This window comes from Heteronotia binoei, chromosome 19 (assembly GCF_032191835.1).
Source record: "Heteronotia binoei isolate CCM8104 ecotype False Entrance Well chromosome 19, APGP_CSIRO_Hbin_v1, whole genome shotgun sequence".
NCBI classification, from domain to species: domain Eukaryota; kingdom Metazoa; phylum Chordata; class Lepidosauria; order Squamata; family Gekkonidae; genus Heteronotia; species Heteronotia binoei.
This window is the reverse complement of record NC_083241.1, coordinates 24,901,930-24,918,579: the sequence shown is the minus strand read 5'-3', so window position 1 is coordinate 24,918,579 and position 16,650 is coordinate 24,901,930. Positions and strand designations below refer to the sequence as shown.

The window sequence follows — 16,650 nt, the reverse complement described above, 5'->3', positions numbered from 1 at the left end:
TAGTAGTGAAAGTTAAATGACAAAATACCCTCAGAAGAAAGCCAATCCAGTGAACAGGTTTTCTTTCCTATCGGATATAAATGGAGGGTCCAATTCTGTCCCAATTGTTTCTGACTGGGTCCCTCAGTGAGAAGTCCCCTCAGCACTGCCAGAATCATTAGTATTCAGGCTCTCTTGCTCCTAGACAGCCCCCCAGAGAGTGTTCTTAATAATTTAAAGGCCAGATCCACCAAAGGGAAAGCTGGCCATTTAAAACGGCATAGGCAAACTGCATTTACTTTGCTATTTAAACTCTCATACTCCAGTTCATACTTCAGATTTCCAAACAGATACTCAAAGTCAAAATGTGACTCCTTGGCTGGGTCCAGAAGGCCAACATAAGTCACCTCAGGGATGCCCCACAACGACCAGACCAAAAAAGCACATTCGAATGTGCACATCTGGATCCTGCACAGCTCCTGCCCTCAGCCTGCCCTTACCTGTCATCCTGCCACCTCAAAAAGCTACCACATACGAAGTGATAGCAAATTGGTGAGGTGCTTCTGGGGTGCCTTTTCTGGCCGTCTAAACAGCCGGGGAGCGCCCAGGAAGCATGGTCAGGTGCATGAGCAGTGTGACCTCTCCTCTGGGATGCGTGCAGCCCGTCTCCATTCTGGCGGCAGGCTGCACAACATCTGACCACCCTAGGGTGCTTCTCTTTCCACTTGCTTGCTTCTGGGATGGGAGGCTGCCACCCCATGCCAGCCATCTGTACCCAGCCATGCACTTGTATACAAGTAATTTGGTCTACACCAACATTGCTTAAGGATACCATAGAAGCAGGGGCGGAATTCTAGCAAGAGCTCCTTTGCATATTAGGCCATGCCCCCCTGGTGTAGAATTCCACCCCTGCATAGAAGGGATTTTGTTGCGTTTTTGCAAAAACAATGGAACACTTTGAAGTTCACCACAGATGTCTCCAAATTAATTAAGGATAAAATTTACAGTCTTCATCTCCTCTAAACTCATTAACCACTGCACTTCATTAGAAGACATTTGAGAGAGGCCTAGAACACAAATCCTCCCAGAGACGCAGTGCTGGGAATATAAAATCCACACCAATTTAGTGCATCGCTGTTGCCCCTGTTAACTTTCTCCAGTTTCCTGCCAGACATCTAGACAATAAAAGAATTTATACAGCTGGATGCATTCGAATAAAAGCCAAAAAGCAGTGTAAGAACTTTCAAACAGGAGGCAAGACTAAAGCAACAACTTGGCAGACGTTAAGATTCAAAATAACATAAATGCTTTTCAAATAAAGCATCATATAAAATATATGGCCAGGCTGCCTTCAATGGTTCAAGCAGGAGTTTGTTTCCAGGGCAGAAGAATCTTAGGAGAAGGAAAGGGTACTCAGTATCAGCAAATTCTGGTATTAAAATGTTGAAGGAAAAAACAGAGTAGCTGTGATATCCTGCAGACACGCTGCTTCTTGCTTTAATATCTTTTCTGTAGAAAGAAATTGCCTTAGGATCAAACAAAAGAGCTTTCTGGCAGTAGGAGATTCATGGAGATTCCTGCTGCTTTCTTGCAGCTCCGTTACAAGAGCATTCAGCGAATAGCGAAGTAATGGATCTGACACTGACTCCTTCCTTCGTCTTCCCCTGTACAGTGCTGCAGTGGCCAGGCTTCAGACACCAGACTGAGCTCAGTTGTGAGTAATCCCTTAATCAAATTTCAGCAGTTCCCATTGCACCATACCTTGACAGGCTCCCGTTCGTATGTTTGGAATAAAGCCCCGACGGCACGGATGAGGCTGGGCTGGACACATTTCGCAGGGGTGGCCCCAAGCTCTCCCGACGGTTGCGCAGCAGAGGGTTTTTGTGCAGACTATCCCGCTGAGCTGCCCCTGGCACATCTGGTTGGTCACCAACGTGAAACACGGTCCGGTCCTATAGTCTGGATTACAAGTAAGGAAAGCTCATCAGTATTCAATGAGGGGTATATTACATAGCCATCAACTCAAAACAGCAATATTAGGAATCCAGCAAGTCATGCCACATGTCTGTCCTCTGCCTGTCCTCATCCAGGCACACCAGGGACCCTTTTCACCTCTGACTCTGCTAATGCCACACTTGTACACAGGGGTGGAATTCTAGCAGGAGCTCCTTTGCATATTAAGCCACACTCCCATGATGTGGCCAATCCTCCAAGAGCTTACAAAAAAAGATCCTTGTAAGCTCTTGGAGGATTGGCTACATCAGTGGTGTGTGGCCTAATATGCAAAGGAGCTCCTGCTAGAATTCCACCCCTGCTTGTACAGAAGGAGGGCAGCAGAAAATGGGGAGGAAGCAAAAGTGAAAGAAAATCAGGGTTTTTTTGTAGAAAAAGCCAAGCTGGAACTAATCTGCATGTTACGCCACACCTCCTGAGATCACCATTGTTTCATGCAGGGCTTTTTGTAGAAAAGCCCAGCAGGAACTCATTTGCATCTTAGGCCACACCCCTTTGATGCCAAGTCAGCTGGAACTGCGTTCCTGTGCGTTCCTGCTCAGAAAAAGCCCTGGAGATAATCAAAGATGTCTCTTTAATGGGAGAAGCCAGAAGAGAACTTTCTCACAAATTAGTCATCATTGCCTCCAATTCCAATTCCTTGTCCCTAATAACCAAAATCAAAATAAAAACTTAAGTTCTCCAAAATCAATGAGTATCAGTATTCACAGTATGACCAAGAATCTGAGATTCTCTCATTTCCTAAATCTATTAATTTACAGCATTACTATGTGAAGGAATTTAACTCCACATTTATTATGCAAAAAGAAGTTTATCTTGCAGTGACTTTTCTACTTTAAAAATGATTGTAAGAACTAGTCCTCAAACTGAGAGCAAGAAATTCTTTTTTAAAAGCTGAGCCAATGGTGATAGCTTGTTGAACTCAGACCTTTGGCAAGTTACACTGGTTCCCACAATTACCCCTTTATTTAGTCAGAAAAATTCATATGCCGCCTCTCCAGCTACCTGTTTGAGTTAGCACACAACAACATCAAAACCACAGGACATTAAATGTAAAAATAAGATGTAAACAGCATAAAAGACAACAAGCAGCCTAAAATGGTACTCATAGGCTAGTGCCAGACGGGCCTTTTAAGGTGCCCCAGGGATGGCAGGTGAGAAACCAAAAAAGTGTGCCCAAAAGCACACATCTGCCTGCCATCCAGCTCCCACCCTCAACCTGTTCCTACTGCAACAGGGCTGGCCCAAAGAGGTACCCCTTACAAAGTGGTACCTAATAGCTGGGGCACCTCCAAGGCACCTCCCCGCCTTCTGGACAGCCAGGAAGCACACAGGGAGTGGCAGATGGGGCACATGAGTGCTCGGAGAGCCAGTTTGGTGTAGTTATTAAGTGTGTGGACTGCTATCTGGGAGAACCGGGTTTGATTCCCCTTCCCCACGCCTCCACTTGCACCTGCTGGAATGGCCTTGGGTCAGCCATAGCTATTACAGGAGTTGTCCTTGAAAGGGCAGCTGCTGTGAGAGCCCTCTCAGCCCCACCCACCTCACAGGGTGTCTGTTGTGGGGGGAGAAGATATAGGAGATTGTAAGTCACTCTGGGTCTCTGATTCAGAGAGAAGGGTGCGGTATAAACCTGCAGTCTTCTTCTTCTCTGGATACTCCCCCGGGGCATCCACAGCCCATCCTTGGGCCATCTGGATGTTCCAGGGTGCTCCAGTTTCCACCCTCAGCTGGCAGTGTGGACCCAGCCATAAAACAACTAACAAAGACAGAGTCCCTTGTGTTGTCTTTTAGCATTGAACAATATTCTCCAAGAAAAAATTGTCTTGGGAGAGTTTCTCACCAAACTATGAACATGAGCCCTCCTCATTATCTCCAGTTGAAAAGCAAACACACCATTTTGATCTGCAGGGAACGTTAAAGACGCTGGCCCACAGAGCGAGATAGAACTACTTTCCACCTTGGTGATTCCATTGTACCTGTAGTCTTGTTAAGACAGGACCTTGCTCTGCAGCATTTGTAGCTTAATGGTTAATCTTGCCCAGCATAGAGCACTTATAATAATAAGAGAACAAAGTTATTTTTGTCTCCTACCACTCTACTTAAGTGGGCCTCAAGGGGTGGTAAGTTTACAACTGATTTCATTATGGGCAATTTTCAGCAATACACAACATGGCACATACCCATTTAACTGTGGGTAACCATTGTCTGCAGCTAAACGGGCAGGCATGTGGAACACATCTGCTTTGCTTTGTTTATGGTAGAATGTACTATTTATCCAAGAGACAAAATTAAACTGAGATGTTAATGAAATATTCAGTTGTATTTTGTTCCACTCTTCCACGGCAACAACAAAACAGTAACACCGCTAACTTGGTCTTCCGCATAGACCAGACTCCTCTTTTTTTCCAAACGCAAACCCTGGTCAGCTTTTTGCGGGATTTCTTTATTCTGTGGCAACCCCGCCCCCAAGTCAGTATGACCAATGAATATTCTCCTCTCAAATTTGTAGGGGCTCTTCCATATGACACAAGGTACACTCAGAATAGACACTGTACGTGTGCTCAACACAGAGTTAAAACCAGGCCTTTTTGTAGGAAAAGCCCAGCAGGAACTCATTTGCATATTAGGCCACACCCCTTAACATCACCATTGTTTCACACAGGGCTTTTTGTAGAAAAAGCCCAGGATGAACTTATTTGCATATTTGGCCACACACCCGATGCCAAGCCAGCCGGAATTGAGTTCCTGTGCGTTCCTGCTAAAAAGAAAAGGGAAAGGGAAAAAAGTTCTGGTTACAACCAATCCCAGCTCCCTTACAAGCATATTAGTATGATGCACATGGCTGTCCAGATAGCTGTTATGTTTAGGTACACTGAAGCATCTTAGATAGATCAATTTCACACTAGAGCTCTAATCCTGGTTTAACTCTGTCCCCAAACTGACTTTCTACACTAGAATCAGAGAAACCAACTTTATGACTCTATAATTATATGGTTTTAGTGTGGAAAGTCAGTTTGGAGACAGCGTTAAACCAGGATTAAAGCTCTAGTGCGAAATTAGTGATAGACACCTAAAAGGTAGTATGTGATGCAGCCCTTGTTAGTTGAGCTGTTCCATAGAACCAGGGCTGGCGCGTGGGAGTAGGCAACCTACGCAATTGCCTAGGGCACCAACTCCCAACAGATGCAGAGGGCAGGCGCCCCCTCCCCGTTTGCGCCATCCCTGAGCCTCTGACTGGATGCTCAGGGGTCAGAGAAGCTCCCCTGGCCCCTCACCGCCCAGAAACAATGGCACTTTCAGTCCTTGGAAAGCGCTGAGGACTGAAAGCTCCTCATGTTCTTTCTGGGCGCTTAGGGGTCGGAGGAACTCCCTCAGCCCCTCAGTACCCAGAAACAACGGATACACTCATTAAACTCTGAGCATAAGACATCCATAGGAACGATGACTGTAGAATTACACTTTACAAGCAGGAGGCCACAAGTTCAACCCCCAGCATCTGCAGTTAGTTAAAAATTTCAGGTAGTAGGCCATGTGAAAAACCTAAGCCTGAGGTTCTGGAAAGAAGCTGTCAATCAGAGCAGACAGTAACAACCTCTACAGACGAATATAAGCCTTCTTCTTGCATTTGTATATGTTTCATCAACCTTTTTGACAGGAAGGTATGAACTGCCTTTTGTAAACATAGTAAGATATGTAACTACACCTTGCTAAGCAACAAGCTCAATGTAAGAAAGTACAACATATTGCTTTTGGCAATATTGCATACAAAAGCTGTCACAATAAATCTACAAGATTTATTTATATAACTGTTTCATTGTGCTGTTAATGATATGGTGGTTCAATTCTAAGGACTTAAAAGTTTATAAGGACTTGATCATGCCGTACAAACTTGAAATCATTAGAACCGAACCACCGTATTATTAGCAGTTTGATGAGACTCTTATATAAGTTTTGTGCATTTATTGTGACAGCTTTTGTTATCAAGGCCGTAAGCAGGGCTTTTATTTTTTTTTAGCAGGAACTCAGTTCCAGCTGGCTTGGCACCAGGAGGTGTGGCCTAATATGCAAATGAGTCCCTCCTGGCCTTTTTCTACATGAAAGCCCTGTGTGAAACAATGCTGCCATCAGAGGGTGTGGCCTAACGTGCAAATGAGTTCCTGCTGGGCTTTTTCTACAAGAAGCCCTGTGTGAAAGAATGCTGATGTCAAAGGGTGTGGCCTAATATGCAAATGAGTTCCTGCTGGGCTTTTTCTACCAAAAAAGCCCTGGCTGTAAGCATCACTTGTAATTCCTTTCCCAGTAAGATCTACTTGACCACAAAAGGATTGGTTTGGCTTTGCTGTGTTGATACCATTGTCACCTAGTGATTTCTTTGCAAAGACAACAAAAATATACTGCCTAATGAAGATATAAGAATGAACAGATTTAAACGTGCTGATTCTGATGAGCCATCTCACAAGACTTCATCCTCAGCACTCCCGTGAGGGGAGTGAAAACTCTCAGAAATATCACACTTGTATGGGCTCAAAACTGAAGTTGAATGATCTGATTAAAGGCAGTCCACCAATGAAATAAAGTTTTTAATCTATGAAGTGATTGCAGTTAGATATTATTATTATTATTCAAAGAAACTTGCAAACAATTCTAATGATCAGGCTCCTTCACAAACACAAGCGTTCTTTCCATAAGGCGTGTCTTTGGAACTGATTCAGTAATTTTAGTTTCTGATACTGTACAATTTAAAGTGAAAGCTCATTGTAAGAATGGCAGGCCCACGAATGTTTTCTTTTCCATTCTCTCTTACAGTACTGTATTATAACTGGAAGAGTCTCAGAAAACTGTGGGCTAATGAAAACTGTCCCCTGACTAAGCAATGAAATCTTTATCTGATTGCATTGCCAATTAGAGCTTGCCGCTCATATATGATTAATAAAACCTAAAACTATATTGTTAGAACACTGTATCAAACCGTTGGCTGAACAGAGAACTGCAAAACTTCTTGGAAGTTTGTACATTCTTTATAGCTGTTCAACATTCCTTAACTTCCAAATGAGAGCCAAACCAGCTATACAAAAATCTCATCAACAATACAAACTTCCAGCTCCCAAAGTAGATATTTTCATATTTCAGAAATGCAAAAGTAATGCACCAATTAAAATTATTATATCTAATCCACCTAAGAAATGTTGCAAAAATGGGTGCATGTTCAACACAAGAGGAGCAATTTTGCAGCCACAGAATTAGCAGGGCAAGTTAACATACCAAGTCAAACACTCAACCAGGCAGCTGAGAATAGAACTCCCATTATAACTCTCTCTCACACAGAGACCAGAGCACATTACCTGGTACTTATCCAGTACTTGTATTTTCTGAAATTATAAAATGGAACTTGTTTTAGTTTTACTATAGTCTTATTTTCTAGGAAGACAGAAATGTATGTTTTTGAGGGCTCATCTTCAGCAAGTGAATAATATTCATCAGGCATCCCAGACTGGCACCAGGGCAGTAAACAGGAAAATGGAATAGGCATGTGCCAACTTGACACTTCCTTCCTAAAGATTTGAGCTAAATATTTGCAGCAAGATAAGTCTAACTCCTGTGACCTTCCCAGCATTACATGTTTCCTACGTTACATTCAGCAACATGGTAATTCATCAAAACAGAATTTCTAGGCGATCAAACTCTGTAAAATAATAGAATTTTTTAAGGCCAACTTCCAGTTCATTAAACAGAGGTATAAAGAGCAAATTTTTAAATTCTCACCCTTTGATTTAAGGTAAATATCACTGGGAGTCTCTATGAGACTTCTGTACCTTCACTCCCTACACGTGTTTCTTTTTAGAACTTTTCCAGCACCACAGTCCAGAGAGACACAAAAGAGTGTTCTGAAATACAGCTTTAGCTGACAACATGCTGTGAGATCATGATCTCACAGCATGTGGGAGCATGAATTCCAAGACAGGACATTATTATTGCCCAATCAGAAGACTTTTGCAAAGATAGCAACTTGTTCAAGGCTATTGTTACTACAGCGCCAATCTAAAGTTTGGGAGACTTGGGTTAAAATCCTCACACTGACATGAGAGAGCTCCTTTGGTAACCTGGAGCCTATCCCCTTCCTCAGCACAACCTACCTCACACAGCTGTAGTAAGAATAAAAGGGGGGAGAATTAGGTATGCTACCATGAGCTCCTTGAACAAAAGGCTGGATGAGAAACTGTACAAGACAGAAAGGTAAATGACTCTGTTCAGCTGCTTCTGAATTCCTCAGCAGACTGAATCATTAAGATTATTTATTTGGCAAATGGCATCTACTATTATGGAACCACATAAACTTGCTTACCTGAATTCCCAAGCTTTTCACCAAGTATTTCATATACTTTTCACCAAGTATGTAAGTATTTAAATACACCCAGGGGTGGAATTCTAGCAGGAGCTCCTTTGCATATTAGGCCACATACCTCTGATGTAGCCAATCCTCCAAGAGCTTACGAGGCTCTTTTTTTGTAAGCTCTTGGAGGATTGACTACATCAGGGGTGTGTGGCCTAATATGCAAAGGAGCTCCTGCTAGGATTCCACCCCTGCTCACACCTGATTTCTTATCTCCGCGGGAACTCAACATTACTTGCATCATCATCCCTTCCTCTGTCTTTAAAGGTAAAGGTAGTCCCCTGTGCACGCACTGAGTTGTTTCTGATCCATGGGGGTGATGTCACATCATAATATTTTCTTGGCAGATTTTTTACAGGGTAGTTTGCCGTTGCCTTCCCCAGTCATTTACACTTTATCCCCAGCAAGCGGGGTACTCATTTCACCAACCTTGGAAGGCTAGAAGGCTGAGTCAACCTTGAGATGGCGGCTACCCGAACCCAGCTTCTGTCAGGATCGAACTGAGGTTGTGAGCAGAGCTTGGACTGCAATACTGCAGCTTACCACTCTGTGCCAGGGGTACCGTCCCAATAACCACCTTGTGAGGTAGGTTAGGCTGAGAAAGACTGACTGGTCCAAGATCACCCAGCAAGCTTCCATGTCACAGCGGTAATTCAAACATGGGCGTAGGGTTGCCAAGTCCAACCCCAGAAATATCTGGGGACTTTGGGGGTGGAGCCAGGAGACACTGGGATGGAGCTAGGGGGGAGGGGGGGAAACAGCGCTGGGGAGCGTGGCGAGCCGCCCCGCAGCTGATGCCTCTTCTCCGCTCGCCGTGGCTGCTCCTCCAAGATGGGCTCAGGCTGAGCCCATCTCGGAGGAGCAGCCATGGCGAGCAGAGAAGAGGAGGCAGTGGTGCGGCGGCCTCGCCCGCTCCGCCTCTGGGGTGGAAGCAAAGGGGGGGGGTGGAGGCGGGTCGGGTCATTATGTACCACCCTCTCTCACATTTGCAGCTTGGAAACTTGCCCAATGAGAGCTCAAATTCCTGGTTCACCATTTGGAAATCATTATCCTCCTAAATCAGGCCTGCCCAACACATGACCCATTAAAGCTGACCACCCACCAGGCAGATATGGTGGCCTGCCAGGTCCAACCCTCCTGTTTTGGTAGCCCCGGGTAGACAGAAAAAAAATGAGGATGACTGAGCGACTGCTGGAGTTGCTGTGGAATGTTTGCAGGCTGTGTTTTAGCTGGCAAGTCACAAGCCACATGGCCCTGTCTTAACTACATTTATATCCATCATATTTAATGCAGTACTTAGAGAGTTGCCACCATATACTCTGTATTCTTGGTGCTTGGGAGGGACAACAGTGTGAGGACTTCTAGTGTCCTGGCCCCACTGATGGACCTCCTGATAGCACCTGGGTTTTTTGGCCACTGTGTGACACAGAGTGTTGGAACATGGCTTCTCTTATGTTCTTATATAATCTTGGATGGGGAATTCCAGTGCCTTTAAAAACAGTCACCAATTTCCTATTCACCTTATGCCACTCTCATGTTCCTCTTCTCAGCGGGGCTTCCTTCTGATTTCACATTATCTGCCTCGGGGCTGCAGCTAGCATCGGCTTTTTTGCGTGGCAAATAAAAACTGGTTTTTAGAAGTTTCTGTTTGCTGCATGAAAAAGTTGACGCTAGCTGCAGCCCCGGGGCAGATAGTGTGAAATCGGAAGAAAACCCCGTTGAGAAAAGGAACATGAGAGCGCCGTAAAGTGAGTGGGAAATTGGTCAGTGTTTCCCAGCCTCTGGATGTCCACCCAAAAATGGATTGAGAAGCCTGGGAACATGGGCTTTGTAGCTTTATTGACTTGTACATGCTCTGTTCCTTCAGGTGCTTGCTTGATGAGTTTGCCCAGTCTTCTTAAATACCTTGCAAATTATGTAAGCACAAAATGCAAAACCATGAAGACACAAAAACTCAATAGCCTTATCCCGGCTCTGTGTGTACAGCACAGCAAAACAAAATCAGCAAACACAAGACAGCTGATAATACCAAGTAAATCTGGACTTGTAGGTCACTATGCCAAACAGGTGGGGGACCACTGCCTTAAAACATGTTAGATTCAGCCAGTGTAGCATTTAGGGTTGCCAAGTCCAATTCAAGAAATACCTGGGGACTTTGGGGGTGGAGCCAAGAGACTTTAGGGGTGGAGGCAGGAGACATTGGGGGTGGAGCATGGAGCAAGGCTGTGACAAGCATAATTGAACTCCAGAGGGAGTTCTGGCCATCACAGAAACCTTCTCTCCATTGGAAATAATGAAGGCTAGGGGCAGCTTCTTTTGGGGCTCATAGAATTGGACCCCTGGTCCAATCCTTTTGAAACTTGAAGGGTATTTGGGGGAGTGGCACTGGATACTATGCTGAAAATTTGGTGGCTCTATTTCAAAACACAGCCCCTCCCCCCGAGCCCCAGATACCCATGAATCAATTCTCCATTAAACCCTATAGAATTGATCTCCATAGGGAATAACGGAGTGCCTGGCAGACATTTCCCTCCTCCTCCCCTACTTTTTGATGACCCTGAAGCGGAGGGAGGGCCTCTAAACCAGGGGAATCCCCTGCCCCCACCTAGTGGCATTCTCTCACACTGCTGCATAACACTATGTCACTCCCTGCCAGTCAACTTGCAGACCAGCCCCTTTGGATCAGCAACTGACCTTCCCCCGAATGCTACCCAAAAGCAAGGTTTTTTGTAGCAGGAACTCCTTTGCATATTAGGTCACACACCCCTGATGCAGCCAATCCTCCAAGAGCTTACAGAGCTCTTAGTACAGGGCCTACTGTAAGCTCCAGGAGGACTGGCTACATCAGGAGCATGTGGCCTAATATGCAAAGGAGCTCCTGCTACAAAAATAAACCCTGCCCAAAAGTATCTGAAAATCTACATTCAAGAGCAAGGCTTTCATCTTGTTTTTCTAAAGTCCTATTCTGTTCTTACAATTGACCCAGTTTTTGCTTCTTGTAGCTGGGAAGTCATAAAACAAAACAAATGTTCAAGAACTGTTACTGGAGTGATTTATTGCAGCATACAACACTAAGCCCGTAACAAATCAAAACAAAAAGCTGTTTCAGTTGGTCCCAATTACAAGCATTGGCAATCCAAATGCATGAAGTTGTTTCTTTTCTGTCACAATGAAAATAATAAGCAAGACAGCTACAAGAACAGTTTCGCATTTATACCTGTCTGACTGCTTGATGTGTTTGCCCAATCTTCTTAAACACCTTGTGAATTATGTAAGCACAAAATGCAAAACCATGAAGACACAGAAATTCAGTGGCCTTATCCCAGCTCTGTGTGTACAGCACAGCAAAACAAAATCAGCAAACACGGGAGAGCTGACAATCCATTTATGTTACATTTTAGGCTCCAGGGATCAAGATCTATTTTAAATGCAGACTCCATTAACTTTGAAAGTAATGACACATTCACAAACTGCATTTTCCTTGGGAATCCAGACAACAGAACTATTTCAGAAAGTTCTTTACCACTAAAAATAAACCAATAAAATAAACAATAGCATGGTTTTCACGTAACAGCAAACCATGTTTAGGTAACTACGTGAATGAACCTTGAAGGAGTTTGCTTGTGTGAATCCTGGTCCCCTGGAAACTTTGCTTGTGAGCACACACCACAGATTGACTATTCAGATGTAACATCAAATTATGGTTTGTTGCAAAACCACAAGTAATTACTTCACTGCTTACGAGGGGAAAGGAGAAAGAGCAGAGGTCCATCCATGGCTATTAACCACAAGGTATAGATGGAACTCTCTGTCTGGGGCATGTGATGCTCTTTATTCTGGGTGCTTGGGGAACAGCAGTGGGAAGGCTTCTAGTGTCCCCACTGATGGACCTCCTAATGGCACCTGGGTTTTTTGGCCGCTGTGTGACAGACTGTTGGACTGGATGGGCCACTGGCCTGATCCAACACGGCTTCTCTTATGTCCTCATATTCATTCAAATATAGTGCTTTTACATCTGAACCAGGGCTTTTTAATAGCAGGACCTCCTTTGCATATTAGGCCACACCCCCTGATGTAGTCAATCCTTTAAGAGCTTACAGTAGGCCTTGTACGAAGAGCCCTGTAAGCTCTTGGAGGATTGGCTACATCAGGGATGTGTGGCCTAATATGCAAAGGAGTTCCTGCTACAGAAAAAAAGCCCTGAGCTCAACCATGACCCTTTGGGCAACATGTCAATTCAATGTGGGTTAAAAAATACCATATGTGCAAATTCCCAGTTTGGAGGATAGGGAAACCAACTAGATGTCTACCTGCTTTACACTTATAACACTGCAGGGGACGAAAGTTACTTCTAAAAAGGACTCTTCGCTTCAGAAGAGAAAGAGGGAAAGTGACACATGCCTGTGTGAGCCTAGCGACAAACTTGGTTTGTCCATATGCCGATGTAATGCTGGTTAGAAAATGACATCTCAAAGCAGCCTTTATGGATTGACTCCAGTTACTCTTCATCTCTACAGAGAGGACATGTGTGCAGACATGCACATTCTCTCTCTCTCCTCACTCAACAGATATAAACCATCCAGTGCTCTCACAAAGTCATGGCGTGTGCCTTGACAAGGTTGCCAGCCGGCCAGAATTTTATAGGCTTGGTCAGAATTTTGGCTGGTTGCAAGAACTCCAGGGTGGAAAGCCAGAAAAAATTCCATTAGACGGATTTTTTAAATTATTATTGTTGTTTAGTGCACAAAGAGGACATGTGCATACTGGGAAGGGTGGAGGCATTTATAGTGCAAAGTTCATCTATGCCAGAGGTGGCCAAACTTGCATAATGTAAGAGCCACACAGAATAAATGTCAGATGTTTGAGAGCAGGAAGGAAGGAAGGAAGATGGGGAAGGAGAGGTGGAAAGAAAGCAACTTTTAACTTTAAATGCATTCTCCAAGCTGCTGGCTAGCTTGGCTTGGATTTAAAGAGACAAATGCCTTCTCCAAGCCAGCCAACAGGGTGGTGGAGGCTTCAAGAGCCACACAATATAGGCGAAAGAGACTCATATGGCTCCCAAGCCGCAGTTTGGCCACCCCTGATATGTTCTGTGGCTCCAAATGCAGACACAACTCATCATCACATGGAGAATGCAGATTAATAAGATGCATCTGGAAGAGACAGATGCCCCTTTGCTGGGTTATCTGGCATGAACCAGGGTTGCCAGATGCATGCCTGGACCCCGCCCCCCACCCCCAAGACTTTTGTGGGCAAAGAATGAAGGAAAGGATGTTGGCACATCAGCATAACCTGGATGGAAACTAGAAGTGATGTTGGTGACACCGTAGCCATGAAATTAAAAGACGTTTGCTCCTTGGGAGGACAGCTATGGCAAACCTGGGCAGTATAATAAAAAGCAGAGATATCACCCTGCCAACAAAAGTTTGTATAGTCAAAGCGATGGTATTCCCAGTAGTAATGTATGGCTGTGAGAATTGGACCATAAAGAAGGCTGAGCACAGAAGAATAGATGCTTTCGAGCTGTGCTGCTGGAGAAGACTCTTGAGAGTCCCTTGGACTGCAAGAAGATCAAATCAGTCAGTCCTAAGGGAAATCAACCCAGACTGTTCCCTGGAAGGTCAGATGCTGAAGCTGAAGCTCAATTATTTTGGTCACCAAATGAGAAGGGAGCATTCACTGGAGAAGACACTGATGCTGGGAAAGACAGAAGGCAAAAGAAGAAGGGAACAGCAAAAGATGAGATGGCTGGACAGCACTACTGATGTGACTACCATGAATTTGAGCAGACTTCAGAGGATGGTGAAAGACAGGAGGGCCTGGTGTGACTTTGTCCATGGGGTCGCAAAGAGTCAGACTCGACTGCGACTGAACAACAACAACAAAAAGGCTTTCACTCAATTGCTATGATAAAAACCACTGATAGTAGAAAGATCCCTAGAGCATTGTCAGCAGTACTTCCAGGACCCAGCCAGAAGTTATATCAATACTAGCAACGTCTTTTCCCTCAGAGAAATGCTCAGACTGCTGTCTGCTTGTACAATAGCCTGGAAAAATCTGGCCTGTTTAGAGCAGAAAACAAGCCTCCCCTCTTTAGTTAAGTGACCATGCCATCTTGTTCCATGCAGCACCTGGAGGGAGCAGGGAAGGGTCTGTAGATTAGCAGTAGAGCAACTGGTTGGCATGCAAAAGGTCCCAGGTTCAATTCCCAACATCTCCAGGTGTAAGGATCAGATAGCAGGTAATGGGAAAGGCCTCTTCCTGGGACCCTGGAGAGATGCTGCCAATCTGAATAGCTAAGACTGAACTTGACAGAACAAGGGTCTGTCTCAGCAAGAGAAAGCTTCATCTGTTCCAAATGTCACCATCCTAAACAGGTAGGCATACTGAGACCAGAGAATCCCCTTCACAAGAGAAAGGTGATGCATGAATTCAGGAATACTTTAATCCTGGTTCCTTTGGCCAAAAATCTTGCTCCAGGTGGAGAGTCCTTTTGCTCCCAGTGCTTCTCTTGGGTTTTGCACAAGCTGCCCTGGAGCTGTGAGTTGGTGTGCTGCTTTTCCGCAGCAAGCAAGATTCTCTTACAAGTGGTTTCTGTTTGCTGCTGAAAAGCAGCGCGCCAACTCACAGCTCCAGGGCAGCTTGCGTGAAGACTGAGAGAAGCACCGGGGGCAAAAGGGCTCTCCACCCGGAACAAGCCCTAGTGCGACATCGGTCTTAGTTTCTTTTGAGCCTATCCCAAACACACACAGATGTTTACTCCATCTCTGCCAAAAATTTTGGGGGTGAACCACCTACATCTTAACAATGCATGTATTATCTGTTCACATGAAAATATTTGTCTTTGTGACACCTAAGATAACCCAAGCATTTTATTTGCCACAAAGATGAAAATGCTTTAGCAATCAACTTGTGCTTTAGGAATCATTTGTAGCCTTTGGCTCAGAGTTTGAAAATGACTGTTACTATTTTGTATACTTTATGATTGATACCTATCACCTAGATAGAAAAACAGAACCAAGACAGAGACCAACAAATCTGTGATGCACTATTTTTGTTGGTCTTAATAAGAGCTATTACACGGCTTCACAATGTTTGTTTGTGTGTGCTCTAGAGAACAAATGTCCCAACAACAGCTGGCACACTCAACACGAACAGCCTCACCTTGAAGTACCTTAACTACACCAGCCCAAGCATTTAATGGGAAGCCGAGCAAACATAAAAAGACATCAAATTAGCCAGGCATAAATTTCTTACAGGAAAACACATGATTTTGCCCAGTCACGCAAATGTGTAAGCATAATATTGTGATCTGAGCCAAACAAAAACCAGATTATCAAGTAACATTCTGCTTCTGCAGTGTCCCAAAGCTACTGGTTTGGTGTTTTTTTTGGGGGGGGGGGACTTTTTTAGTCTCACCAAACGATCATTCTTAATCCTTTTATTTGCGGCTGATAGAGAAAGAATGTTTGTTTATATCTGTCAGAACCCTTCTCAGGTTTCTGCCATTGATTATGGTTTCTGCTGTTGAATATGATGCGTGCTGGGATAACTGTGTGACTCTATGGGAAGCCCTGTCTGTGTGGAAGCATCTGGGAGTCCCTTTGTTTCTTCTCTTTGTCCCTTCCCCTCCCTTTTGCCTCCCCCTCCTCCCTCCTGCTTGTTTTATCACCTGACCATTTGGAGTTCTCTCCTGTCTTGGAAGGGCAGTGGTGACAACATGAATCACATTCCTGAGTGAACTGTGAAAACCCGGAACCTCTCCTGTGTTGGTTCTCCTCCCCTTATTTGTCATCCAGCCCTGTCCTTCATGATAACATCTCATTTATTTAAGGCCAACAAAGTTTTATTCAGATTGTAAGCTTGGGTGTGCTAGAAGCACACTTCATCAGACAACAGGATGGAATGGCCAACCACTGGCCAACACACAAACAATATGCATGGCTGCTTGTGCAATAGGGTTGTCAGTTATCAGCTGGGGGTGGTAGATAGGCTGGCAACCCCATTGTGCAAGTGATACTAGACATCCATGCTTATATGAGGTACAAACAGTACACATAACACACATGGTTGAAATATACAGCTTTGTTACAATTCAGCCCTGAATATATCCACAGGCAAGCTTGCAGGTCCAAGTCCAAGTGGAGGGGCAGAGAAGAAGAAGAAGAAGAAGATATTGGATTTATCTCCCGCACTATACTCTGAGTCTCAGAATCTCAGAGCGGTCACAATCTCCCTTCCCTTCCCCCCACAAAAAAACAGAC

The 16,650-nt window shown here is 44.6% G+C and overlaps 1 protein-coding gene across 1 annotated transcript in view; it reads right to left on the bottom strand.

Moving 5' to 3' along the window:
- FBN1 (fibrillin 1) overlaps positions 1 to 16,650 on the bottom strand; it is a 307,005-nt gene that overhangs the window by 188,697 nt on the left and 101,658 nt on the right. The window contains 1 exon segment of the mRNA XM_060259853.1: positions 1,741 to 1,938. Coding sequence (XP_060115836.1) covers positions 1,741 to 1,938 — 198 coding nt within the window.